This window comes from Meleagris gallopavo, chromosome 1 (genome assembly GCF_000146605.3).
Source record: "Meleagris gallopavo isolate NT-WF06-2002-E0010 breed Aviagen turkey brand Nicholas breeding stock chromosome 1, Turkey_5.1, whole genome shotgun sequence".
NCBI lineage: Eukaryota > Metazoa > Chordata > Aves > Galliformes > Phasianidae > Meleagris > Meleagris gallopavo.
The window spans coordinates 47,371,897-47,399,847 of record NC_015011.2 but is presented as its reverse complement, the minus strand read 5'-3'; the positions used below and the strand labels follow the sequence as shown (position 1 = coordinate 47,399,847).

The 27,951-nt window shown below is 37.3% G+C and overlaps 1 protein-coding gene across 1 annotated transcript in view; it reads right to left on the bottom strand.

The window, feature by feature from the left end:
• The window catches only part of UBN2 (ubinuclein 2), a gene marked incomplete at its 5' end in the record, with an annotated part of 53,007 nt that continues 25,056 nt past the window's right edge, over positions 1-27,951 (bottom strand). Inside the window, 11 exons of the mRNA XM_031552086.1 lie at positions 1-4,394; positions 5,512-5,601; positions 6,323-6,569; positions 10,369-11,904; positions 12,442-12,484; positions 13,806-13,856; positions 19,969-20,112; positions 21,508-21,621; positions 22,249-22,367; positions 23,717-23,846; positions 24,577-24,647. Of these exons, the coding sequence (XP_031407946.1) occupies positions 4,345-4,394; positions 5,512-5,601; positions 6,323-6,569; positions 10,369-11,904; positions 12,442-12,484; positions 13,806-13,856; positions 19,969-20,112; positions 21,508-21,621; positions 22,249-22,367; positions 23,717-23,846; positions 24,577-24,647 (2,595 nt within the window). The remainder of the gene's footprint in view (positions 4,395-5,511; positions 5,602-6,322; positions 6,570-10,368; positions 11,905-12,441; positions 12,485-13,805; positions 13,857-19,968; positions 20,113-21,507; positions 21,622-22,248; positions 22,368-23,716; positions 23,847-24,576; positions 24,648-27,951) is intronic.

Here is a 27,951-nt window from a genome sequence, read left to right as displayed (position 1 = left end):
GAAAAATAGTATAACAGCATAAAGCCATCTTGGCAAGCTTAAGATTTTCCTCCAAAATGCCTTCCAGCACTTCAGGATCTCTGAGAACAGTTTAAAGAGGGTAGGGGAATAAAATAAAAAAAGGCACTTAAACAAAGGACAAAGGCCTGAATCAAGTAAGTCATGGAGGGTAACAGCCACTTCACCAGAGCTCGGGCCAATCAAAAAAGCTACCAACTTAAAGTTTTTTCAAAATTAAAATTGCATAAAGTGTTAATTAATCAGTCATTTACCTACTGCTTTAACTTTCTGCATCATTTTATGAAAGAAAAAACCAGTGTCCCTTTAGTGATTTCCCCCCCAGTTCAGCAAAAGATGAAAGCTAGGTGTGGGAGGAATCCTTCCATGGCTTGGCCTAACAGCAGGCTTTCCTGCAACGCCATCTGCAAAAAAAACAAAAACCAACTTCCAGAACAAAAACAGGAGAGGGACTACTGTGCCTTTAACAATTCACTCAAAAACAACAACAACAACAACAAAAAACAAACAAAAACCACAACAACCCACTAAAAAAAAAAACAACACAAAAACAACCACAACCCAAATACCCCAACACCTCTAATCCATCTGTGGGCAAAAACTACTCAAAAGAAAACAAACTGTAAACTAGATTAAATTTTGCTAATAAATACAGCCAAAAAGTTCATTTTATGAATGTAGCAGCAAATGTGATAAGGTTAGTTGGGGTCCAAGACGACTCCAAGAGGGTTAATGGTTCACACAACTGTTGTCAGACTGGGAGATTGCAGGATTTCTCTGTTTTCATGTCCTCAAGGATCTTGCACCAAGTGGAGAAGGAGTGTGGAGGAAGGGTCAGGTAATGAAACTGAGGGACTGAAACAGGCTCTTGGCACCTGTCCCACCCCCAGATCTGTGCATCAGACAATTCTGATTGGATTCAAACAAGAAGCAGAACCCAGGCAATTAAAAGTTACTTCTGATTAGCAGAAAACAGATGTGAAACCCACAGCATCCACACTTGTGACTTACTAATTCAGTAATAGTCATGTCTTGAATCAACTGACAAGGCTGGACAAAGTGATTTAGGCCGTTAGCATCTTGGAGTAAGAGAATACCGAAGTAATAGTCCAAGGTATCAGAAATTTTGCAGCCCATTTTTCATCTAGCCTGCCACCTTCTTTTTACTTTGCAAATGTCTCAAAAGGATTTAAAATAGCTACCGTGGCTTTTGGGACTTTGGATCATGTTGCAGAAAACATTACCTAGAGAGTTTTAACATCTAAAGCCTGTGTCTGAAATTATTGCTTGCATTTGTTTAGGGCTTTCAGTGAGCTTGACGTGGTAGCTCATGTACAGACCCCAAACTGAGTTCAGCCCTGCTGCCTGGAAAAGACAGCTCTACTTGGCTTTCTTATTGCTTGTGAATACTGAGGGTTATTTAATAAGTACAACTACAGTGTATTTATTACCAAAGGCCCTTAAAAAGGAGTAAAAATCTGGGGGTAAATGACCGTAGGAGAGCTGCTGTGAAGAAAATAGTAAAATATCAAATTAATTTTGCATCTGGACATTGCAGAAATTTTTCACTTCCCCATCCTGTTTGTGCAACCTGCAAAGGTCATTCAGAACCACTCTGTTATTTCCTTTAATTTGGCCTTGCTTGACTTAACACAGATGAATAGGGAAAAGGCAATGCAGATCCGTTCATTACTATGCTGCTGATTCCAAGCAGCTCAGGAATATAACAACTGAAAACAGCTAGCCTCCAGTGGACTGTCTGAACTTGCTTCAGGAAGAATGTATGGTCATCTTCATGCTTGCCACCTTCCTACCTATTTTCACCAGCTCACTCATTCCTCAAGACTCAACAGGCCACACAGACAGGATGACGTCCTACCCTCAAGATTTGGAGTAGATACCCCTCAATTGAAGGTGAGGCATACTTCCAGGAAGAGAGGGATACTGAAAGGAAATTTGTGCTGTTACTGTAAGTCTCCCAGTAGAAAATTTCATGAAGCAACTACGAAGACAAAAGATGCCAATTTGAATGAGATGCCTTGATGAAGAAAACACAGAAGAGGTAGAACTCTTAGGACAGGGTTGTTTGGTTTGTTTTTTGTTTGTTTGTTTTGGTTTGGTTTTAGTGTGGTTTGTTGTTGTGATGGTGTTTTATTTGTTTTTAATATATTGCTGCTTGATGGCTCACTGCTGCAACTCCCTTAGCTACTTGCATTATTAAAATGTACCAGGTTTGACAGAATTCAGAGAATTAACATTGTTAGGCTTCCAAAAACTTCTCTTCCTTCAACCCTTCCTGGAGAAAAGAAAGAAAATCAGATAAAGTTGTACTCTACATAGCTTGTGGGATTTAATGTTCAACAGAATACGCATATTATTAGGAATGCAAGAGTCTGTGTAGCTGTATGTTTCAACTCTAAATAACCTTGACTGAGATGCAAGCTCATCTAATCAACATGCCACATACAAAACATTAGCATTATCTAAAAAGCATCTAACTGGCTGACGCTACTGAGTGAAATTCAAGAACTAATGTATCTTATTTTAATTCAATGTGTCTTTTACAGAAGTGTTGTGCAAAAACATTTATTGCTGAGCTCAACCCAACATTTTTATACTAAATACACAATATATATTATTTTAGATTCATGTATATATATATTTTTATATAAAATTAAAATGAGCTCTAAATAGAAAAGAAATTGTTCTCTGGTCTAAGAAAAATAAGTCACATGTAAAAGTAACCTGAAAGCTATAAGTTAATCTAGCAAAAAACACTGAAGATTCCTTATCCGTGAGTCAAAGTATCTCTGGAAGGTGAGACAACCTGTAGTCATTGGCTCAAACTCACCTCAAACTACTGGAAAGACTAGGTATTAAGAATTTCAGCATCTCTGATCAAAGGAATGTTTCAGGGTTGAAGGAGAAGGACATAATGCCATTTTAGTTGCTTCTTTCTCCTTATGGTTTATTTTAGTTTCTGCTATTCTCACCTTTTATCTGACAGCACAAGGGACTCAACAGCATAGTTCTGTTCTAGTGGCAAAAGTGCAACATGTGCTGGATACTTCCTAATCTTACAAATGAACCAGTCCATGTATTGCTATTAAAAAAAAAAAAAAAAAAGCCAGCTTTGCCATCTTGTGCTACCATGTAAGGAGGAGTTCAGGTTGGAAACTCTTCAGGCCAGCAGGGGCTAGAAATGCTGGAGGCAACCCAATCAGCCCCCGGAAGAGAAGGCACCTCTGGTCGCTCTTGAACGACTCCTCTTTGGCTAATGCCTGAAGCAATATCAACTTGGCTCTGGAGTAAGTAAGTCACATTCCGCTTTCCTTTACTAGCAAATCATGATAATGCATGGCTTTTGGGAGCAGTTGCCCGAAAGATGAGAAAGATCTAAAATGGGTAAAGATGCGATAGAACACTACTTAATTTTAGTAGGATAAACAAAAGGGAAGGGAAAACAAAATTTAACAGAGACAGAAAAAAATCATAGAATGCCTTTAAAAAACAGATGTAGGAAAGAAACGCTAGCTGACTAATAATATGTGGCTTTTCCTTTTCTGTAAGATGAAAAATTTCCAAACATCTTTCCTCCCTTGAGTAAGATCAAGAAAAAAGAAAAAGAAAAAAAAAGCAAGGATCAAATGGTTTCCTAGTAGTCTCTCACATCTCATGTACCAGGAGATCTGTTTTTGAAGACAGCTCCTTGGGATTAATGTAGGCTCTCTACAGCCAAACAGCCTTGTAAAGCTGGAAGAATGCCTACATCAGAACCTGCATTTCTGTAAGTTTTTAAATACAATGCAAAGTATCCCAGCACCACCTCTACTCTACACAACCTTTGGCCCAAAACCATATGGTACACTCAGGACCTACATACAATCTTATAGCGGGCACTTCAGGAACTAATAAAGTAGATGACTTCACCTCATGCAATAGATGGAGAAACCTATTCTAGCTCCTCTCATTATTTCAACTCTTTATTGAAGATTACCCAGAAAAAAAAAATGTTTGTGCTGCTGTGGGTTTGACAATCAATTTCTTTTAAAAGCCAATCAGAACAATGAAAAAAAGTTTGTTTCTTTAGGCGAGATCAAACTACGACCAGTCTGCATGACCAGGAGGAGGACCAGTCCCCCTTTTTTCCTTCTCTCTTTGATCAAGTATTGTTTTCTTTTTCTTCTTCCTCTCACCACAGTGCTTGGGATCAGAATATGTAAACATTGACAGAAACAGCAGCCCTGTGACAAATAAGCACTTCCCCAACTGGGCAGATTCTGTCAGCCAACCAGAACTGCTTCAGCTCCCTTGCTTGTCCAGAAGTCACTGGTTTTTCCGCTGTAACTTAGTGTCCCCTTTACTTTGGCCTCCATCTGTAGTTTAAAAGACAGGAAAAGAAGTGGAAGAATAATAAAAGCATGAACAAAATTTATAACTTACAACATATTTGGAATATTCATCTATAACATCACCAAAAAGTGTATTCTTTATAGTGTAGAGGACTTCATATATTTTCTATAGATCTTTTATTATTTTGGTTTAAATAGCACTGTTGAAACCCAAGACATCAAGCCATATACCTCAAGATACCACCTCACTAAAGGTAAGCTGCAGCTCTGAATACCAAAAAAAAACAAAAATAAACCAAGAAAAATCAAGCTTTTCTTTACTTTCTAAGAATTGTAGGTCACTCCAAAGCCCTTGTGGTGACAAGAAAGTTGAAGTTAGTACAACATGCAGGTGATTGGTCTATTTTCAGAGCCCTGACACAACACTGCCCAGTTTTTGGAGCCAAGAACTCCAAAAAACAGGACGATGAATCCACAGAGACACTGGTACCTTTCATGTTCCCCTTCCTAGCTCAAAATAATACCTACGAGTGCACTACTGAGACCTTTCAGTACTAGGCTTGACAAGCATAAAAAAATATTCTACTTCAAGCTACTCCTCTCAAAACATGTAACATTATTATCAATGTTAAAATTCTAAGGGAAGATTAATGTTCCATTAAGAACGTATCACACTGTTCACATGTGCACACGAACTGCAAGAAACATCAAAAAGATTCTAAGCTTGAAGGACAGTTTGTCCTCCAAAGGAGAAATTAAGAAGTAGTGGAAAAAACAATCCCCTTCCAGTGTAGACTACACAGCCTGTAAACAATCATGAGAACATCCAGTAAGTAGTAGTAGCTTTTTCTACTGGTGAAATTTGGAGGCTTATGTTTCTACAACTGCTATGATAAAGTATTATTGATATTTTTGAGAGTTTTTTTGTTTCTGGCATTGAACATAAACAGAAAAAAAACTGCTCAATTTCTAAAACTACTGCTGTAACAGAAAGTGCACTACCTGCTGTTACCAAAGCTTGTTCTTCTTCCTGTCTTCTCCAAACCAATTTAAAATAGTGTACATTTTATTTCAGTCCAGAGCAGAAATATAACTTGTTTTTTTAAGTTATAAAAAGTAGCAAGAGAAATATTATCTTTACCTGTGTAAGCTTGCTGCAAGTGAGCAGGTAGAGGTGAGTGAGATAACGCTGCTGCGTGCTGAGCACCTGGCTGTAAACCCTTCAGTAAGTCTGAGGAAAAAAAACAGGAGAAAAGCAAGGATGAAAAATAAAACTAAAAGACCAGCTTTGCATTTGTGAAACAGACATTAATGTAGTAGTGTGATAATTTGCATAGATTTCTGAAGACATCTCAAAAACAAAAATAAATACATGCTAGTATTCTGATGGCTGGTATACAAGCCAATAAAACATACCTGTTCAGAACTAGTTAATCAAAGTCAGAGCAAGGCTCATACCTCACTACTGGGATGCAATTCTTCATACTATTTCCTTTGGCAGAAAGGCCAAAACTGATACAGATTAAAAGCTTAAATAATTTCTTTTAAACAATCCGAAATAGTAAATCCTATCTTAGTTCATGCTTTCTTGTAAGAAAGCGGTTTGGCACCAGAGGGTCTAAGCTAGGGATATTTCAATGAATCATTATTTCAGGTCTCATCTTTGTATTGCGAAATAAAGAGAATATTAAGACATTTCTTTCTAAAGACAAGAGAACAAGTTAACTCAAAAATGCATGATAAAAAACAACTATACTATAACAGTGAAGTTATTATCACCTATCAAAGGTGGTTCATAATATTCGGATAATCACATAAAAAAGTTTTACCAGAGAAGAAATCACATTTCTTCTCTTGTACTCATTATCTCAGAACTACAGCACTTCCCTTCTTAACTTCTGTTTTCAGGATGCCTCTTTCCATACAGCAGTGTGATAAGGAATTGCACTCACTTTGAGTTAGGCTGTGGTGGAAAGCCGCTGAGGTAGATCCCGAGGTGGTTGTCACTCCAGCTGTGTCCGTCCCAAAGCCAAGCAGCTCCAAGGGAAACTGGAAGGGCACAGTCACAGGAACAAGGCCACCCAGCATCCCAAAAGGAGTTAATGGTGCAGATGTCACGTTCTGACTGGTTACAGACAGGGGTGATGCCATGAGAGTCAGAGGTGAGGCGTTAGCCAGTAATGATGCTCCTGCTGTTGACTGTACAAAGAAAAGTAGTACTTCAACATTTAAAAGCTTTGAGTTGTGCCCTCTAGGGAGATAAAAACTGCTTACTGCTAAGTGTGCTCTGGTTAAAAAGGACATTAAGCTATTAATAGATATCCCCTTAGCCATGTAGGAGCAATTCCCACTATTCACCTACTTGTACAAACAAGCACAAACATATGTCAGATTTACACATGCAAGGTTCACATCTTGTTTTTCTTGCCAGCTTTGCAGATAATTTCCTTTAAATTATCACACATGTCTGAAGATCTTTAGAAGCACATTATTCCTCTCCCCTTTCCAAATACAGGTCTTAACACAATGCTAACCATATTTCTAAAGAGACTTCTTCGAAGCGAGAATTTCTGAAAACTCAAATCCATACTTAAGAACCACCACACTTCAAGTCAGGTTACCAGGATGCAGACATATACACACAAATATATACATATTGATGTTTATACACAAACACACAAGTGAATATTTCAAAGCAAGAGGCAAGAAATGAAAACTCTCTCCATGCCACATACGTCACAAGTTAAATTCACCTCAGTTTAAAAATGAAAATGCATGATTAGCCAGAATATTTTAGATACAACTTTTCCCAAATTACATTAATTCCTCTGAATTTAGAAGCTGTTTGGTTTGTTCTTATTTAACAATCTTTCATTCACTAAACTTACAATAATTTCATAAAGTAATGTTCAGTTCTCAAGTTAGCTATTAAAAAACAGTAAGTACAGAGAGAAGCATTTTGACTTAGACTCAAACTCATGTATTTAGATGTTTGAGCTATCAAGATTCAGAGACTGAACAAGGCTCAAAATTTGTGCATTTGGACAAGTAAGTCTTAACTAAACCCAAAACTTATCTCCCTGAGTTGTGTAATATCAACTTATATCAACAGCAAAGTGATAAAAACTCCTAAAAGAGAAACATTTTCTATTATCATTTGGGTCTTAAGATGTTTACATGAAACCTGCTAAAGAAAGGTTAGTGCTGCTTAAGACAACATTTTAAGATCGTATCCCTGTGAACGCAAGCAAGTACAAAGCAGACTCTCATAAGAAATGTTTCCATTGGCCATCTTAAGAGTGACAGTTGCTAAGACTTCATTTCACAAGTAGAAAACGGTGGATGAAAACACTGTAAGAACATACATGTTTGGTCACTCTGGATGTATTAATTTCACACTAAGCCCATGTACAACAAAATGGCAACTGTTCACTATGTAATCTTCACTGTACAACAAAATAAAAGCCATGCAGCAATCTCTTACAGTTCTGCCTTTGCAAAAGCTTCAAACCAGAAAGAAGCTTTTTAGTGTGCTCTGTCAAGAACCTATTTACTTGAGGGAAAGTACTCACAGAGAGTGCCATAAAGGAGCTGCAGTTGAAGTGCCATCTCAACTATGTCAGCACCTCACAAAAGGTTCAACTCGGTCATGTAAATTCGAGTCATTAATATCCTTAGAAATCTAAGTGGTATTCTGCTCAAGCGTATCAATGATAGGTAGAGCTTAAGGAAATAAGAAAATTGCTCAATTCCACATTATTTTGGTTTTATGTTCTCAAAATACAACATAATATACTTTGTTAAAATTTTGAGGAGCTACAGCAGGTGCAAGTTTATATCCAAGTTAGCAACTGTACCAATCAAGTAGGAAAGGAGGGAAATGCTTATTGGAAACTCTTCCTAGTTACAAACACCTTTTTGTCATCACATGAAATCATATTAGTTTGATCTTCCATGCAAGTAGACCAGGATATTCTAAAAAGCAACATCTGTACTATCCTTATCTGACAGATCAGTAGCATCTGATTTAAACAGGAATGAAATACCTAAACATTTAATGGAAAGGAAATTCACTTTCAGTCTTTCGCAATGTATTAAGGGTAACTAAGCTCTTACTACATATTACCCAGCAAGTCTTTAAGGCCAAACAAGTCCTATTATCACAGATCTTTCTTCCTTCAGTGCACTTTGACTGGGTAGTTATTTGATTATCATCTTCTCTTGAATATACTACACTGACTGAGCCTCAGTCTGCACTGAAGGAACTCTTAGTGAATGTTTTATCCTCCTCTGAAAACTCTCTTGAAGTCTTTTACATTACCAAAGTACCTTCTAAAGTGTCAAGAAAAAAACAAAACATGTGAAGTCACAATTATTAACTTTGTAATGCCATATGTAATTCAGTTCCTCTAGCTGATTTCCTCCTTCCATATGCCAGAACACTTTATTTTGTTGTATTACAGTATGTGCTCATGTTAATTGATTATCCACCACAATCTCAGCAGCATCTCTCTTCAACATCAGTCTGCCAAGATGCATTTTTCATTATCCAAGTGATCAATGTCTCTACAAAAATAATGATTTCCCTATAACTGCACAAGGTTTGCAGGAACTGATCTCATAATTTACATCACACTACTCATTTCTTACATCCATCAACTTTAAGAACTACTACAACCATTTCACAATTTCTTCCACATCACAACAACTGAATCCAGTGGATATTGTGGATTCCACCAAAAAAATCATCTCCAGACCATACACTGCAGCCTTGTTTGTGTCCAGGCACTTTCCAGAGTACCCAAACTGCACCACATTTAAGCTTAGCTCTTCTCTAAACTGCTTGTGGTACCTCTGTGGACATTATACAGGGCATGTATGGCTGGGTTTTCTTTCTTTTTCCTCCATTCAGAGTACCCACAAATAAGGAGAAAGCTGTATCAGAATCTGTCAAACACCCTGTTTGCTCCAAGATATGGCAGGGTGAAAGACCACAGAAATACCTCATGAAGATCATTTTCTTCTTGTTTTTCAGCTGCATTAAGAAAAATTAACAGGCTAAAAGATTATTATAAAGTATTATGAAAACCTGAGTATATATCACTACCACGCAATAGCTATGTACATCATTCAGAAAAATACATCATTTTTCTAGCTTGCTACAGACCAAGACTCTAATTTACATTGATATAGTCTTTCTCAACTTAAGTAGCACAGACTTCACAATAGAGAGAGCACTATAAAAAGAGAGGAATACTTCAAATCATCTCACTAATTAAATTGTTCCCAGTAAGAAGAATGCATAAAGTAGGTTGTTTTCTGGGCAAATAATAGATTTGCATGGGTTTTAGAAGATTGTGTTTTCAAAACATTTGTATTATATGATTTCTTTTTTTAATCTTCAGTGTAAAAGTTTTGCACAAATTTTCTCAAGTCTTTTCTATTATCTTTACATATAGATAAACCTCTAATTCAGTTTGATTAGATCCTACAAAGTAAAATACATATTTAATAATCACAAATGCCTAAAAAGGTTCTACATTGTTAAATACATGCCTTGCATTATACTCTAACCTCCAGCTTTGTAAACCAATCACAAAGCTTGTCTAAGAAGACTTTTTATATAAGCATTCTTTACAGGTAAGTAGGCAACAGTACAGAAATTCAATAATGCAAGACAAAACTGCACACCCTGAAAATATGGCCACACAAAGCTCACCTTTTATAGGGCTCTCTTAAAGAAAAAAAAAAATTATTTCATACTGCAGACCAACTGTTTTTTTTACTGAGGATTCCTTCCATCCCATCCCTGAATTTTACATCAGTTGGAAATACCTATTCACTGTTGTGAAAGTGCTTCATCCATATTAGCATTTACACTTAGTGAAGTGTCAGCATTAAGTTTGATTCATTTTCAAAACAAGATATTGTAAGAAAGAATGTTTACAATGTGTGATAAATATTAATGTCAGATTTAAATGTAAACTCAGATGCATACCTGCACACTGGCTGCTACAACTGGAGACCCTGAGGCAGAAGATGGTCTGTGTGGAGTTGACAATTGTTTAGTAGCACCCTGTGTTCCACTTCCTGCTCCCCCAGACAGACTAGTCCTACTAGCTCCACTTGAGTTAAGGTTACTGCCTCTGCTGGCAGGTACATTCATTCCAACTCCACCCAAATTAGTTTTACCAACAGTTCCAGAAGGAGAAGAGTTGGGCAATTTTGAAGAAGCCTGAGGGTTCTTTGCAGGCTGAAGGCCTGAGGTGCGATTAGAGGGCAGCAAATTCATTGTGGGAGACTGCCTACTGATATTTACACCACTGGTCTGTTTATGTAGGGGAGTGTTGCTGGAGTGACTACTCTGGGAAACTAGTGCACTTGAACTGGAAGAACTGGGTGTTGCTGCAGGCCTGGGGGATGAGGTGGACTTAGATGAAAACTTAGGGGATGCATTGGGCTTAGGTGTCACAGAGGGCTTTGATGCAGTGGGTTTGGGAGAGGCAGCAGGTTTGGGAGAGGCAGCCATGGAGAAGGGAGGCTTGAAACCCTGGGAAGAAACCTGCGACACCATAGCCTTAGCTAAATAGTTACTAGAGGTAGAGGTGCTGGATGTTGTCCGAGAAACCAGTGGGTGAGATACTTGAGAGCCACTTCCAGATGAGGGATTAGACAAAGGCAGGCGATACACTACAGACTTCTCTTGAGCTTTGATGACTGGTGATGAGCAAGACAGTTTAGGATTACTACTCAACTTCACCACTGGATTGGTCTGTGATTTACTAATAGTTGCTTGTAAAGGAGATACATATTTCTGCTGTATAGCTGAATGCTGGTGCACCTTTGTCATTTGCGACGTTGAAGAACCACCTTGAACCTCAGAAGATGATACCAAGAAGTTAGCATCCTTGGGTCTTTGAGAGGTGGTAGAAATAGCTGCTTGGGTTTTAGAGGAAGAAACATGAGTCTGTGAAGAAGCAGCAGCAGCTTGGATCTGGCTTGATCTCTGTAGTCCTTGCTGAAGTAGCTTGGCTGGCAAAGGCTCTAAGGAAACTTTAGGATTTTGAATTGAAGATCCAGCAATAAGGCCTGAAGAGATACCAGTGTGAACTAAGTCCTGGGGTTTCTTTGGTACTGGCCCTGTGTGACCAGCAATAAGACTTGATGAGTGGGGTGTTTGAGCGGGCTCTACTTTCTTAGAAGTTGCCAAAGGCAACTTACTCATAATGCTTGCCAGTTTCTCTTCCCTCAGCCCAGGGCGAGGTCTGGATGTTGGTGTCTCTATAGTGGACCCAAGAGGAGATCCCTTGGCACCATTATTGATAACTGCAAGAGCATCAGAAATAGAGTCCAGTGAGGGCGGGTGGAAAGAAAGGTCTTCATCCAGTGAGTCGTCCAAGCAGATAGTCTCTGGAGCTGGTGTGCAGCTAGAGCTGGATGGGGTGCAGACAGGTGCACCGGTACTCAATGCAGTAACACAACTTGAATTAACTGAAGATATACAGGTTTTCTGTTCTTTCTTTGGACTAGAGTCCTAAGAACAAAAAAGTAAGTAAAAGAGAAGTTTAACAGCCTTTCTAGAGTAGATTCAAAGTCTTCTTTAAATTAATACTGTTATTCTATACATTCAGAGGAACCTAAAACCTACTACTGAAGTTTCCATATTAGGATATCTATGATATGTTGATGTCCTGTGTGTGAATTTAATATTTGTATTTTAAAATCTTACACTGTTGCTTTACAAGGTTAAGAACAATCTATGCTGCAAAGAACAGGATAGTTAATTTGATCACTGGGTAGAAATTGCTAGAACTTTAACAGAACTATTACTTTCTTCATAATCAATTTTCAAAAAGCTATATAGCTTAATATTATGAGGCTATGCAGATAATCTCTTGTATTATATGGTTTAAAGCCCATATGATTACCAGCCAATAAGCTCTAACAGCATTTCCCTAAGGTAGGATTTTCTGATTGAACCCTTTTGATAGATTTTTTTTCTGGATCAGAGGCAGAAAACTGGCTGTACCAAAAGGTCATATATAAGTCAGATATGTAAAAAGGTGTTTACCTTCACTTTGGCTTTAGGTGCCAGAATCACTTTCTTCTTTGCCCTAAAGAGGAGAGATAAACACACGTCAGAAGACAGAAAGGCAAACAGTTTTAGTGCCACCCTGATTGTATTCCAATAAACTAAGAGGATGACTACTGGGCTCCAGCTTTTTTAATAGAGCACTCTTGAAATAGAAAATCTCTAAAAACATACTTGGGGAAAGAACAAGAATATCTTTAAACTACTGTTGTTGTCTTTTATATGTAAATTAGATGCAAAACTCACTGAATTACTGATACAGCCTGATGTATATCAAGTTAAGAGATGTTTTTTTTGTAATTTTTCAATTTAAGACATTTCAGTCCCTCACAGTCTTAGGAGCTTCTTTCAGCAGAGATTCTCTAAACGAAAATCACCAATAAAGGATAAAGGTTATGTAATTTCACTTTATATTGCTGTTGTTTTTTTTGTCACCAAAGCAGTAGTATACTTTATGTTCCCATTTGTATTTCAAACCACAAAACCAGTTTTCTTCTCCTCCAAGGCTTTCATTGCTTGTCCACTGTGAAATAGTTCTAACTACTCTTTGTTGTAATGAGCCATTTAACGAGCTCTCAGGTTTTTGTTTTTTTGATTGTTTGTTTGTTTTTAAGTGCAAATGAACATTATAGCACCAGTGGCAGTTTATGTATGCAAAGACAGTACTGAGGACTATCAGTTGCCTGTTTCAACATTTCAAATTGTGTCTAATTTCTATTTCCTCAAAAGGATTAACAGATTAACGCTTCACAGCTCTTATTCTCCTATTATAAGCAATATAAATAATAAAAAAAAAAATCATTTTGTAAGTGGACTTTGACTCAGTTTTGTCATTAACACTGTATATTTTCTACATAATCATATATATTATGAGAGTTATAGTTTGGGTAGTATGCAAAGCCATAATTGGTTGAACTCTTATTGAATGAGGGCAACTCCTAAGAAGGACACAGCACTGTCCGAAAACGCTGAAAGTAAAATTTCACTAAGATACAAAACCTACTGTGTTTACAAAGATTTATGAGGAAAAGAACAAGAATTACTGGATTCAATATATTACGCTACACTGTCTAAATTTTGCTTGGTAGAGTGCTTTGGAATAATTTAAGGAAAAAGTGTTAGTCCACAAATATCCACATAAGTCATTCAGCCACTTCAAAACCAAGTTATAACATTCTTGTGATACTGTATTTCAGGTGTAAACCTGAATTAAACAATCAAACATTTATGAACATCATAAATGTCTTCAAACAAATCCCAAAATATCTCCGCTTTCTCCCCAAAAAGAGGTAGCATAAAGAGATACTATGTACTGAAGCTATTAATGAGCTATCAATACTCACGGAGCAGAAGTGAGATGATTGTGAACACTCCGGCTTTCCTTAAAAAGCATCCTGCAAGAGTGGTGAGAAAAGAAACATAAGATGACTCTATAGGGACAGACAGAACATGATCAGCTAATACTCAAGTACCTCTGAATTCTCAGAGAAATCTTTTATTTGTTTCTAAAGCAGCTGGTTGGTAGATTTTATCTGTACTGCTATCAAAATGCAGCTGCTGGCAGCCATAAAAAACGAATGCTAAATAAAAAAATGGTTATGTTTATATTCAAAATACTTCGTTCAATGGCCAAGTAGAAGTGTGTGTAATGGAGTACTATGTCCTTCAGCAGGAAGGAAGTCCTGACTTCTCAGACCTCAAAAGCAAGCAGACTACTTCAAATATCAAATAAAGGATTATTTTAAACTCTTCACAAACTGATCACAGGCATGAGTTTTGTATTTGCTTTTTTTTTTTTTTTAATTGTTTCTTTGTTTGGTTGGTTTTTTTTGTTTGTTTGTTTTGTTTTAATGTAGAAAGAAGTCAGAACACAAGACTAGCTTATGTCTACTAGCCTTCAATATTTTGTACTGGCCATTGTGTACCACTCCTGTGACTTCTGCATTTACTCTCATATTTTACCACAGAGCCATTGACAAAGCTTCATGAAAGGTTAGAGTTGCTATGATAATCTTAACATTTTATGTGGTTTTATTCCCACATGATCGACTCCTGCTCAGTGATGTGAGAACAATTCCTTACCTGTACCTATACCTATACCTATACGATCTAAATGCAGCTATAAACAGACAGTTAATGAAAACTCCTTCCTCTCTGCTTCCAGGTAGACATACTGAACTAGTTTTCCTACATCACTGTCATCATGTTATCACTAACAACATGAACAGCTGTCTAAACAAGAGCTTTTCACCACTGAAAACATCCTGTAGAGCTGCAATGGTTATGAAAAATCCAAGCATCCACAAATCTCATGCAATGTGGCAAGAAGGCATTAACACAATCTTGTTACATTTCCAATGGCTTATTTTTCAGATTCAGTTTTCACATTTCATTCACCATACCAACCTCCAAATCTGTACAGCACCGTCTATGAAGAACATCAGGAAACAAAAGGAACATTCCCTATTCAATGCTTCACTGACTTATCCGGCTTCTCCAGAGCATTTCCCCTTGTGTCTCCTGCCCATTGCTTTGATTACTCCTTGATCTTTTTCATTTTGGGGCATGTGAGACACGATTAATTTGCAGTGTTATCCTTAAAGGCTCAAGACAAAGTTTAACTACCACTGGAACAGAAGTCCAGGATCCAGTACAAATAAAGGCAGCAAGAACATGCTTAGAAAACAATTTGTCCATTACATTCATATATTTAGCTATAACAACTGATGAGAGAGGTCAGTATGACATTGCCTCTCTGACACATCTTCAACTGTGCTGCTTGACCTGTGAGAAATAAGTGGGCTGCAAGACTACTTGCAAGACCATCCCTCAGAAGATGAAACTCTGGGAATTTCAAGAAAGACCTTCTGTTCTTTTTGCTTCCTTTAAGCATGCACATATTTATATTACAGGCATTTTTAAAAGGGCATGGAATCAGCATGCAATCCATTTACAAAGAAATTATCACAGAATCACCAAGGTTGGAAAAGACCTCCAAGATTATTCAGTCCAACTGTCCAGCTATCACCACCATCTCCCACTAAATAATGTCCCTCGGAATCCAAGTGTTTCTTGAACACTTAGTAGGGTCAGTGAACCCACTGCCCCCTGGGCATCCTGTTCCAGCGCCTGATCACTCTTTCAGAGAAGCTTTTCCAACATCCATCCTGAACCTGTCCTGGCATAACTTGAGGCCATTCCCGCTAGTCCTATTGCTAGTTATGTGGGAGAAGAGGCTGACCCTCACCTTATCACAACCTCCCTTCAGGTAGTTGTAGAGAGCGATAACATCTCCCCTGTGCCTTCTTTTCTCCAGACTGAACAATCCCAGTTCCCTCAGCCACTCCCCATAAGTCTTGTGCTCCAGACCACTTACAGCTCTGTTGCCCCTCTTTGGACACACTCCAGGGCCTCCATGTCTTCTGTGTAGTGAGGGGCCCAAAACTGAACACAGTACTCAAGGTGTGACTTCACCAGAGCTGAGTACAGGGGGATGATCTCTTCCCTACTCCTGCCGGCAACACTATTTGTGATACAAGCCAGGATGCCATTAACCTTCTTGGCCACACTGTTGGCTCATGTCCAGCCAAGCACTAATCAATATCCCCATGTCTGTTTCCTCTACACAGTCTTCCATCCACTCTGCCCCAAGCCTGTAGCATTGCCAAAGTGCAGGACTCAGAACTTGGTCTTGTTGAACTTCACAGAATCACAGAATCACAAGGTTGGAAACGACCTACAAGATCATCTAGTCCGACCGTCTTCTCATTACCACTGCTACCACAAGCTACTGAACCATATCTCGCAGCTCCTCATCCAGACGCCTCTTGAACACTGCCAGGGACGGCGACTCCACCACTTCCCTGGGCAGCCATTCCAGTGCCTGACCACTCTCCGAGAGAAAAAGTTTTTCCTCATGTCTAAACTTCATACCACTGGCCTCAGTCCAGCTATCCAGATCCCTCTGTAGGGCCTTCTTACCCCCTGCCAGATTGACAGTTCCTCCCAACTTGTGTCATCTGCAAATTTACTGAAGGTGCACTCAATCCCCTCATCCAGTTCATCAATAAAGGTATTGACATACCATTCATAATCAGTCACCATTCATCACTACTCGCTGGGCCTGGCCATCCAGCCAGTTCTTTACCCGGCAAAGAGAGTACATGCACAAGCCATGAGCCACCAACTTCTCCAAGAGAATACTGTAGGAGACAGTGTCAAAGACTTTGCTGAAGTCTAGGCAGACTACATCAACATTATGTGAAAAGGCTCTGAAGTCCTTAAGGATAAAAAGAATTTCTCTAAATCCATGAATATCAGTAAAACAGTCTCATTGGGTAGAGAATGGAAGTTTTACACACAGAAAAATAATATGACAAAGAACCACTGTAGTTACGACACACATCAACAGATGAACATGGTGCAGTTTAAAGTTATATTTGATACCTTACCTCATACTTCTACAATGAACAATGGGGAACATATGAGGGCTGCTCCGAAACAAATGTTCCTTGTTATATTATGTTGGCTCATGACACTAGAAGCAGATGCCTTTGGTACGGCAGTAGAAGCTGAACCTTCCCACCAACATTCTGTTACATGTTGCTGCCATGTGGCAGGTGGCACCAGGGAGACAGGCTGACAAAATGGCGTCTGACACAGAAGTGTCTATCAAGCAAAGGTGTGTCACTGAATTCCTCCATGCAGAAAAAACTGCACCCACTGACATTCATAGACACTTGTTGAACATTTATGGAGACCAAACAATGGATGTGAGCATGGTGAAGCAGTGGATGGCGTTTCAGCAGTGACAACACCAACATGAAGGACTAGCCACATTGTAGATGGCCATACCCAGCTGTCACACCATAAAATGAAGAATATCTTGACCAGCTCATCTGCACAGATTGGCTAATAGTGGTGACTATGTTGAAAAATACTGCTCTGTAGTTGAGAATTTGTTCTATCAAATAGAGATATTGTGGTCTTTGCATCTGTTGTACTTCCCATGGAAATGAATAGGAGGCATTACTTTCAGAGCAAACTACTTAATATGGTTGACTTTGCAAATTAAAAGTTTCCTTCATTTTAAGCCCACAAAATGCTATAGCCCTACCCTGATTAATAAGCATTTCTTATAAAATACATAGTAGGTCATTTTTAACATGACATACCTTCCCCCTATCTATTTTACACAGATCCTTCTCACTCAAGGCCAGATATAAAGATTCAAAAATATTAAAACTTCAGCATGAGAATCCCTATCCTAACATCCCAGATGTTCATACAGCATACAAACAAGAGATGCTGCATTATGAACTATTACTGAATGCTACAAGAAATATTTGCTTTTCCTTTTTCCATGCATAACTGCCCAGAAAGGCAGTGGAAAGGTCATCTGAACGTGATCCTGGGCTCTAGCTTGTTCAATCTGAGGAGGAGAGTTGGACAAAATGAGCACCATAAGTCCCTTCTCACTTCAGCCATTCCATGAAAGCAACTTCAATTTTAGAAGGTAAAAGCCATTCTGTGTGGATATATGCATATACATAAGGATATAAACACACACATTATGCAAACACTTATTTTAAGCTTGTCAGAAGCCATTGTGCCATTGTAAGAGCTTGTGCGCTGGGTGCACATCACACACATCATTGTTGTTTTTTATTTTTTATTTTTCTTAAGAACTGACAGAATAAAAGCAGTCGTTTTGCTTTCCGTGGCATGTAAGAACATGCAGCTTTCTGACAGAAGTACTGAAAGCGATGATACAACCTCTTCCAATTCTAACCATTACGCTTAATATGTTTTAACAAGATGGCTGACATTTGTGCTTTGAGACTGGTGCAGTTTAGTCACCGTCTATGGCATTTAGGCAGCGAGATAAAGATTTCAAATAACAGAAAGTACCTTCCTGGAATTAAGATTTTATCATTATGATCAAAGTAGGGAATATACATACAAAGATTGAAAACTAGAAGTAATACCTCCTTCAGACATCAAGCAGAATCATGAAGGTAATATACAAATTACATTTAGATCTAAAAAAATCAATGACTTAAAGGTAAAACTTAAAAAATATGCTTGCTCAAGCTCTTCCAGTGTTTAAAGCAATCTCTCAATTCAAATACAGCAAAAACAGTGTGTAAACACAAAAATTATGGTATCCAAACAGTACAGTTGGTAAATGAACTGTTGCTGGTAACTCTTGATGGTGTTAAGGCAGCTCTTGTGTTTTCTGCTGTTTTTGTTTGTTTGGAAGGGATGACAGTTTGTTTATTACTGAAACCACTTTTACAGTTGGTTTAAAACCTTATGAAACTTTACAGCACACTTATTCCATGAATAGGAGAGAACCATTTATGGCTTTCAAATTAACAATTCTGACATGCTTCACTGTATTCTGGGATTACCTCACACTATCATCTGACTACTTCACTACTACCACAACTGATCTCTCTGTATCTTGTCCTGATCTAAACCAGGATTCCACATCTCAACTGAATAAAATCTCAGAACAGATGACTTCTCATCAGTATATTTATCAGCAAATTTAGCACACAAAGTTAAAATCCTGAGCAGAAATAAAACAGCTGTATGCCATGGAGTGTAAAATTTCATTTGTTCCTTTCAGCAGTACTTAGCAAGCAGCTTATTGCATCCTTATCCTCTACACTGACTATTCTACAAACCACCTAAGTAGTTTTCACAACTCAATGCTGATTTGACTAATCTGCAATTGAAGTATTACTCAGCAAAACTGTTAGTATTGTTCTATTATTTAGGTTTTAAAATTAGGTCTAGATTTGAGGGAAGATTGTCTTCTGCAATGTGTGCTTCAGAAGAAAAGAATATCTCATCTGTGTTTGTCTCTCCTCTTGCACTTCATAATGCCTGAGAACTTTGTCAAATTTGACAATAACTGGTACTGCTCTCATCTCATTTCTATCCCTTTACATAATTGTTCTCTCAAGTCATATGGATCAAGAAATTGGTACGTTTTGAAATGCATCATCATAAAGCATCCCAATAGCATACAAGAAATAAGAGCACAACAACTTAAGTGTCTTCTAAAAATCTGATGTTGAAATTCCAACTTATAACGTTTTTGTAACACTGCTTCATCAGACTGCTTAAAACATACAGGCAACACTGCTTTTTCTATCATTTTACGTCACAGGTAAAGCTTCCCAAACAGTTGTTCTTTCTTCTCTCAATATTTCTCCAGAAAAAGGAGCATCAGGGACTACAAACTTCAGCAAATACAGTTTCCAGCAGATGACAAAAGTAAACAGATCTCCATGGAAAAAAAAAAATCTTTGCAAGCCTGAGAGCTAAAAAAAGAATAGAAACTTCATTTCTAAAAAAACTCATTCTTTTAAAATATGCCAGTTCCATGGACAATTTTGAAGTATTAAAAATACACTTTTGAGTTAAACCCATCACAATAAATAAGGTTCATAAAATAACACTGAAAGGAATGGATGTAAAAAGCAGGTATCTTACCTTGCCTGCATCCAGCCTTTAGGCCAAAGTGGTTTCACTTCTGTTTCCATAAAGGTCTTGAGGTAATCTTCAGCAGACTGACTTCTGTTTGGCTCTAGTTCATAGCATCCTAGCTTGATCTTGACAAGATTACACAACAAAGATCTGCAGAGGAGAATACAATGAATATATTGATACCAACTTTTCAAAAGCTCAGCACAAATAGAATGAGGAACACTGATACTGTACAGCTGCTGTTCATTGACAAGCAATTCTTTTTCCCATAGAAACAACTAACTTCAATTAAAAAAAATCAACAATCACACAAGTTGCTACTACAACTGTTCTCCTGTTCTCAGCAGACCATATAGCTCATTTCTTTTATGATTTTGTAATTAGTTTTACATCTTTGTTTCCTTTTAACTGAAAAATCTTCTCACTTTGCTCACAATAATCTTGATCTCATTCAAGACAGATAATGTCTGAAGGCATGTGAAATCTGTTCTACGCTGAATTATTATTTCAACAGAACACTTTCTGGCATGGATATTGTCTTTAAAAATATAAAAGTGGACAGAGCTAAGTAACATCGACTCTTCTGAGCCTCATGAAATTAAAAACAGATTAAAATACTCATTTTTAAATATCTCTTCAAGTATCCTGGTTAAACCAAAACACCAGGTCAGCTAAAGCTGTATTTATATATATGTAATCAGCATATATAATACAAAATGTAGCCATAAAAATATATAGTATACATGATATATTCCATGAAACTTGCTTCCCTGTTCTCTTAACACATTATAGATAAAAAAAAAGATTCAAAGTGAGAAGTTCAGCAGCCCCTTTTACTAATATTTATACCTGTTCAAAAATCAATTTAGAACTTGCATAAGCAAGTACTAAATTAGAGGGATCTGTCTGGTTAAAAGCCTGATATTCTTCAAATAATCTAAATAATCTAATTTTTCAGTAAAAGCTACTCTGGGAAACAAAAAGGAGAATTCAGCATTTCAGATGGGTGTGTTGTTCCTAAGAGACAACAGAATTTGTGTTCTAAGGTAACAGGATGGGTTAAGATTCATGCAGTCTGGATGCTGGCTTTCCCAAGGACTGGGAAACTTGCCCAAACAGCACACCCGATTTTGGTTCTCTATTCTATTGTAGCCCAAGTTTTACCACTCACTAAGTGACAGCTTTTTGTGACATCCCCAGAATGGTGTGAAGCAGGTGCAACTCTGCTTACACCTCTATTCTTTGCTTCAAAAAGCCCATGGTTCTGTGTCCAGGAAAATTCTCCTGTATTTGGATAAAGTACATGAGCAAGCAATGAAAAAAGGGTTGGGCATGGGATGATCTTGCCTTTCAAGTTAAAGAAAAGCATGTTTACACTGCAGCATTTTAGCTTGCCTATTTTGCCTCTTAACATTTCCCCAAACTTCTAAACACATGTACTTCTGATAATGATTATTTATTAAACAATACTATGTAACAACACTCTCTGCCAAGACTTTAACACGAGATCAGGAAAAAATGTTGGTGGAAAATGTAGTTTCTCACCTTACTGTGTCATCCCAATGAAACTTCTTTCTGGGCCCCACAATCCTCTTTCCAGGTTTCTCATCATCATCTTCCTCTGATCCATTTTTCTCTCGTTCATCTTCTGTTTGCAACCTACATTTAAAACAATTGCTTTCTTTATAGATATACAACATATAAAATGTTTCATTGAAGAAGTACTGTGTTAGATGTTAAGTAAAAAGAGGATCCATCTTCACACTCTAGCTATACCCTCCCTGAAAGGGCACATTTTATCTACTCCCTCTCCTCACTGCTCCACAATCTTCCAATATAGATAAAGACGACACACTGTATGGATCCCAAGGATGCTGACTCTAAGTTTAATGTAGTGCTTTCTCCTGGGAAATGCAAAGATGCTGATTAATCTACTAATGCTTCTCTGAGACTAAATCAGTTAACCATGCGGGAAACAACTAAAATATAAAAAAAACCAGAAGAATTATGAATTTGAACACATGCTCCTATTTTCATTAGTCCAGCACATTGATTATGCCCAATCTCCTTCTCACAATTCACAATTTCTTTCTCTCAAAATCTATTTCATTCAGTTAATGAAATTTCTTTCTATAGTCAGGTGATGACATCACTGAAACAATACCATATACTTTGTACAACTCAACTAGAGCTCAATGCTTTGCTGAGCTCAGAGAATGAAGGACATGGAAGCATGATTACAGGTAAACTCTAAAATGTGAACATGCAGATCCCAGAAATACTTACTTGGCATTCTTAGCTAGGTTACGGGCCTGACAATCCTCTTGATATTTGCATAACTGTTCAGGCATGACGTTACTGACAGCTAGTTTCAACTTCTGCAGTGGTTCTCTCAAGCGGTCATCCTGCGATAAAAGAAACACCAAATTAGTCCTATCAGATGCAATATAAAAATAAGATAATTGCTCTGAAATTATTTCTCTCTCACTCCCAATAGGCTATACTGTTGTACTGAACAGGATTCAAACATCACATAGAAAGTACTGCTGCAGGCAATAGTTAGCACTGGAAATATTAATGCATGCATTTGAAATTTCTCATACAATTAATACAGTCTTGAGACCAGAAACGATGAAAGATAGTCACAAGGAAACAAGTCATGAACATCCCAAAACATTATAACAATCTCATTTAATAATCCTTCCAAATCAAAATATGGAATAAAACCTCAGGGAAAAAGCAAAAAGACTTGACTGATGAACACTTATATTTTTAAAAAAGTATATGATGAATGAAGTCTCCAAAAACTCTGTAGTGTAATAGTATCTTCAGTAATGATCAAAACCTATGTATTCAATTGCCTATGTATTAGATTATTACTAGAAATAATTTTTTTACGTGCTTCAAAGGCAAGGACTATGAATTTAAATTAGTCTCCAGATATTAAGAATTCCAAAAATTAAGCTGAAATAAAAATATGTACTTCCTTGCATTTTAAATTCTCTTCCATACCTTGGAACCACATCCTGGTTGGAAGTAGATTATATTTAAGGTCCCTTCCAACTCAAACCATTCTATGATTCTATGATCTTCCAACTTTGTGTTCTCAGTCCTGTTTTATATCCTGTATTATATCTTAATGCTTAGTGTAGAAATAGCATATGAAATTGATTTCCTACTCAGCAGGTTCTGAATTCTCACACCCTCAGATCCTCTGCAAGATCTAGTTCTGAATCTCATCTAAAGAACCATTTAAGGACCCTTCAGATCATAGAAACCTTTTTTAATTTTGAACTGAAACACACAATCTTTAAGAGGAAGGAAGCTGCAAATGAAGCAAAGTACTTGTAAGATTTAGAAGCAGCATACATGCACAAATATTACAGGCTGGTCATCTATAATCCATATACTCATTTTTTTTCCTAACACAAAAACGAATGCAACAGTAATTTTTAGTCTGTCATAACCACAGTAATTGTGGCTCTCTAGTTCTCTTGCTTTTTATCTACTCTGTAAAACTATCCAGCTTTCAATACAAAAGCATTTAATTCCCAGAACAGGAAAGACTAAAATACTTAAAATATTTGTCCTTAAAGTAGTGACAAGAGCAGACAAAAAAGCATTTATGCTGATCTAGCAATTGATACAGAATCTTTTCCTTTACTTGAGACAATGGCTGTTGCTCTACTCTGCTGCATTCTATCCTTACTGTTACATATTTGACTCACACTGGAGCTACTCTCCCCCCCGTTACCTGGACATTGAGGTGTAACTTCTTCAGACGCTTTATCAGTGTGTCCTTATTGCATGGCACAAAAGCCTCAAGGTGAGAGTACACTCCATTGCGGATGGCAGGATTTATCTCCTGTAACTGTAGCTCAATACTGACAAACAAACAAGAGACAGCCAACCAGTGAGGTACTCCAAGATGAAGATGACTACTGAACAAAAACCTAATGAAGCTTCGTATGCATAACATTCTAGCTATGCATACTTCAAATAGCAGCCTGGGATATATTGTCAGATTTGTTAAACGAACTTTTTAGAAAAAAAGTAGTCTTAATGGTAAGAAACCATTCCAAAAAAAGACTTTCAGATGCATACTTCCCCAGCAACACTGAATGCTGCTATCCGAATTTTATTTATTCCTGCAGTTTCACATCAATATTGGTAATATTTTGGCTGCTAGTCTTCTAGAGATTACTTCTTTTTATTACTTAATATTACTAAAGACATAAAACCTTACATGTTAAATGCTTAGCTGAAGGATTATAGAATAGGAAGAGTCAGCATTTTTCTTCATGAAAGCTAAAGGTGTTTTGATTTATGAAGATGTGGGACAGCAAGAAAAAATGGCAAATTTGTTGAATTTTACACATGAAGTCAAGGACACAGGGCACTACAAAACACTTTACAGTGGAGAAAGACAGACAGATAGTCATGACAGGAATTGTATTCATATATAAGTCTCTTTACCTAATTACTAGCTCAGACTGATCTACCTTCATTGAGTTTTAAGGGCTTTGTTGGAACAAACTCAACAATACTTCCTCTTCTGTACTTTTCCTTTCACCCCATTTCCAAAAAGGAAAGGTTGTACAGATAAGCACTTACTCCAGCAGAATATTATTCATGTCTTGTGTGAAAAACTTCTTCCTGCCTTCTTCATCAAACATCTTGGCAGCCTGAAAATACAGCAAAAAAAAATATTCAGAAGTTCACGGATGTCATTTTAATCTCAACATTTGCAGCTTTACTTTTACAGCTATATCATACTCTTATTTTTCAGTGAACAGCATTGCTAGGAAAAAAAGTCCGCTATTCTTAACTACTTAGAAAAGGTGCAGGTTACAATCATACTCAAATAACTCTTTGTTCTAGTGCACACAATCACTCTATTTAGAATCTGCCTGGATTGCTGATGTTTTTTCAATAACCCTAAAAAAAAAAACCACACAGGGAGTGCAGTTTTATTATCTCAGTAGTACTGACGGCTTTAAAAAAAGCAGCATTGCTTGATGCTCCTCCCTGTATAACTTGTCAACATATCACCATTCTCCAAGTATAAAAGGCTCAGTTTCTTCCTCTGTTTATGTACCTTGCCCAGTTACAGTTTTCTAGCCTTTCTTGGATGCATCTAAACCTTTCCATGTGATTTCTACAATGGAACTGTGTATGCTATGAGTATGTCTCATCCCCATTTTCTGGTGCCGTTGAGCACTGTCTCCAACTTTGGGGCATGAAAACAGGAAAATCTTCCCCACTAACTCTTCAGTATTTTTGTCTGGGAAGGAAGGAAAAAAGCAAGTTAACTCATGTGTGCATTTCCTTTTATTAGAAGTTTTTACTAGTCTCTCAGGAATGCCTGTGTAGAATTCCTTTATCCTTGTTTCTTTCGCCTCGATTCTTACTGTCCACAAACAGCCACAAAAATGCCAACTCAATTCCTTGCACTGTTCAACAAAAACAAACAAACAAATAATAAAAAAACAAAAAGACAAAAAAAATCAGTAAAAACTGTCTACTCTTCTTCCACTCTAGAGATCCACGGAAGAGGGAAAAAAAAAACTTACTAACGCTTACAGTCTCAGACATTCTAGCAATGGGACCTGAGAGTGAGTATCTGAAGAAGCTGAAAAAGTATATCCTTACAGAAATTTACGTAAAAATGTTATCATCATACTGTCTGACAAATACTGTGGGCAGTCAACTATGTGGCTGAGCAGCCAAATGAGAAAAGCTCTAATTTGTCTTTAAAGAATTTTAGTTAGCAATTTCTGACAACATAGGTCAATATTATAAATAAATGCAAGTGTTAACTTGACAAAATTCTTCCATTATTATTAAATACTTACTGTTTTCCTTTTGTAACTTATGTTAGAAAATACTTTCTGAGATTGTGAACTCTATATTGCACAGTAAAATAGGAGTCTGTTACTCCATCAGAAACTGTAAAGCAGACAACTGTCTTTGATCGTTTACCATTTCAGAACATATACTGTAGGCTTTTTAGTTCCTGTAAGGACTGCACTCCGCTCACTACCTTCTACTGTAATGTCATCTGCTGGGGGGATGGCACTATCTGTTTTAAGATTACTGAAGCAGTTTCTCTGCTAAAAAAACAAGAAAAGTTATAGATGTTTACAAGTGATAAGATACCAACAAGACAAGTCTGAAAGTCTTAGATCCAGTATCTTTAAGAACAATTAACACAAGGGTTATTAGCTTTTAGTCTATATAAAGTGGAAGGAAAGATATTTTGGCTTTCCAGTCCCGGGAGATCTTAAAACAATTTCATCGTTACGTTATCATACTTAACAGTGCTTCTGGTCTTTGAAAAGGATGAAATCAGCAGACTCAAGAAACACTGCTATCAATGTTGGGATTTTTGGTTCCAGAGATGGACTGTCTTGACAGTTACCATCACAACAGAGAACAGGCATTTTATTGCCTCCCTGCTTTGTGTGCAGTATTGTCCTCTGTCACAGTAATTCAGAATTACACAATTAGGAAACTAGAAGACATTAATTTACACAAGAAGATCAGGAAGCTTTCATTGTATATAGACAGCGTCTTCCTAAATTTTTTTAATCTCTTACCTAGATATATCATAACTCCATTCATGGAACATAGCTTACCTTTCTTTGCATTAAAGAGCACTAAAGATGTGAATCTGATAAATGCCTGGAAAAAAACTGCATAGGAGCTTTTTTTTTTAATTCATTTGTCACTGATAACATGCCAGTTGAAGGCAATTTGTAGAAGGCAAGGAAGCTGCAGTCTTTAAGTCACTACACAGTCTAGTTCTTCCCCGAGTCTACATGTAGTATTGCTCTGCTCAGCCAGCACCAAACTTCCAGAAAACATGACCAGAAATAGACGACCGTAGAATTAACTTTAATTCAGTTTTCTGTTGGAAAACCTCTCTTCCAACTGGATGGGGCTTTTTAATGAAATAGCGTGAAGTTGGGACAGGCAGCTAACACTTCCTTAATTTTGGCCTAATCCAGTTCTACTGCTGTTTTGCTAGAAACTTATTGAAAAATTAACCTGAAATTTTGAAGGCTGACAATCCTCTCACTCACTTTAGTGACAATCAAATCCTCATTCATATTTAGCTATGGACATCTTAAAACAACTAAGAATATTCTATAATGTTTATATACAGCTAAGATTGAGTAATGATAACTATGATGTTTAAGTAACAGCAGAGCAAGCTCTGCTGCTGTCACTATGAAGAAAACTGCAGTTTAACTACTACTATAAAACTTACTCTAGAGTAAGGAAAAGCTGCAATTTATTCTGAGTAAGGAAAAACTGCACTTTATTCTGAGTAAGGAAAAACTGCACAGGTAAGATCAGAATCTGAACAATCAAATAACAATTTTCTTCTCCACATTCACATAACATCCACAACTGAAACAAGGAGCATATAATATCTTAACAGCTCTGAGCCCTTTCAGTAAGCTATGGGGATGTTTGTAAGCTGGGAACTTATCGTTTTTCATTAATATTTTTTGAGACTCCATTGCAACCTTTCAGAAGAAACCACTCAGTTCCCACCCCTCCAACCCCACCTTTCAAACTGGGAAGTTCATGTAATTTGTGTTACAAAGGGAGAATTCCAGACTGACATTAGATTGTAAACTACAATAGTATTTGAGGCTTCCTCTTTAAACTGGTGGGGAAGCATAAACTCATAAATATTAATAATTTAAGTAACTAATTCAAGTCAAAATTAACAGTGATATTCCCATTATGGAATAAAACATTACAATTTGTTGAACATGTTAAGATTCAGTAGAAAACCTTGTCTCCACTGTGAAACAAACACCGTCTCAACTATTGAGGTGCATCACCTCTAGGTCCATTTTTATCTGAGTATAAATAAAACCACTGACATTAATTCTACATTTTTAGCATTTCAACCAGCAATTCAAGGATGACAACTCAGATCCTAAATATTCTTCCTCCTTCTCTCAGATTCTT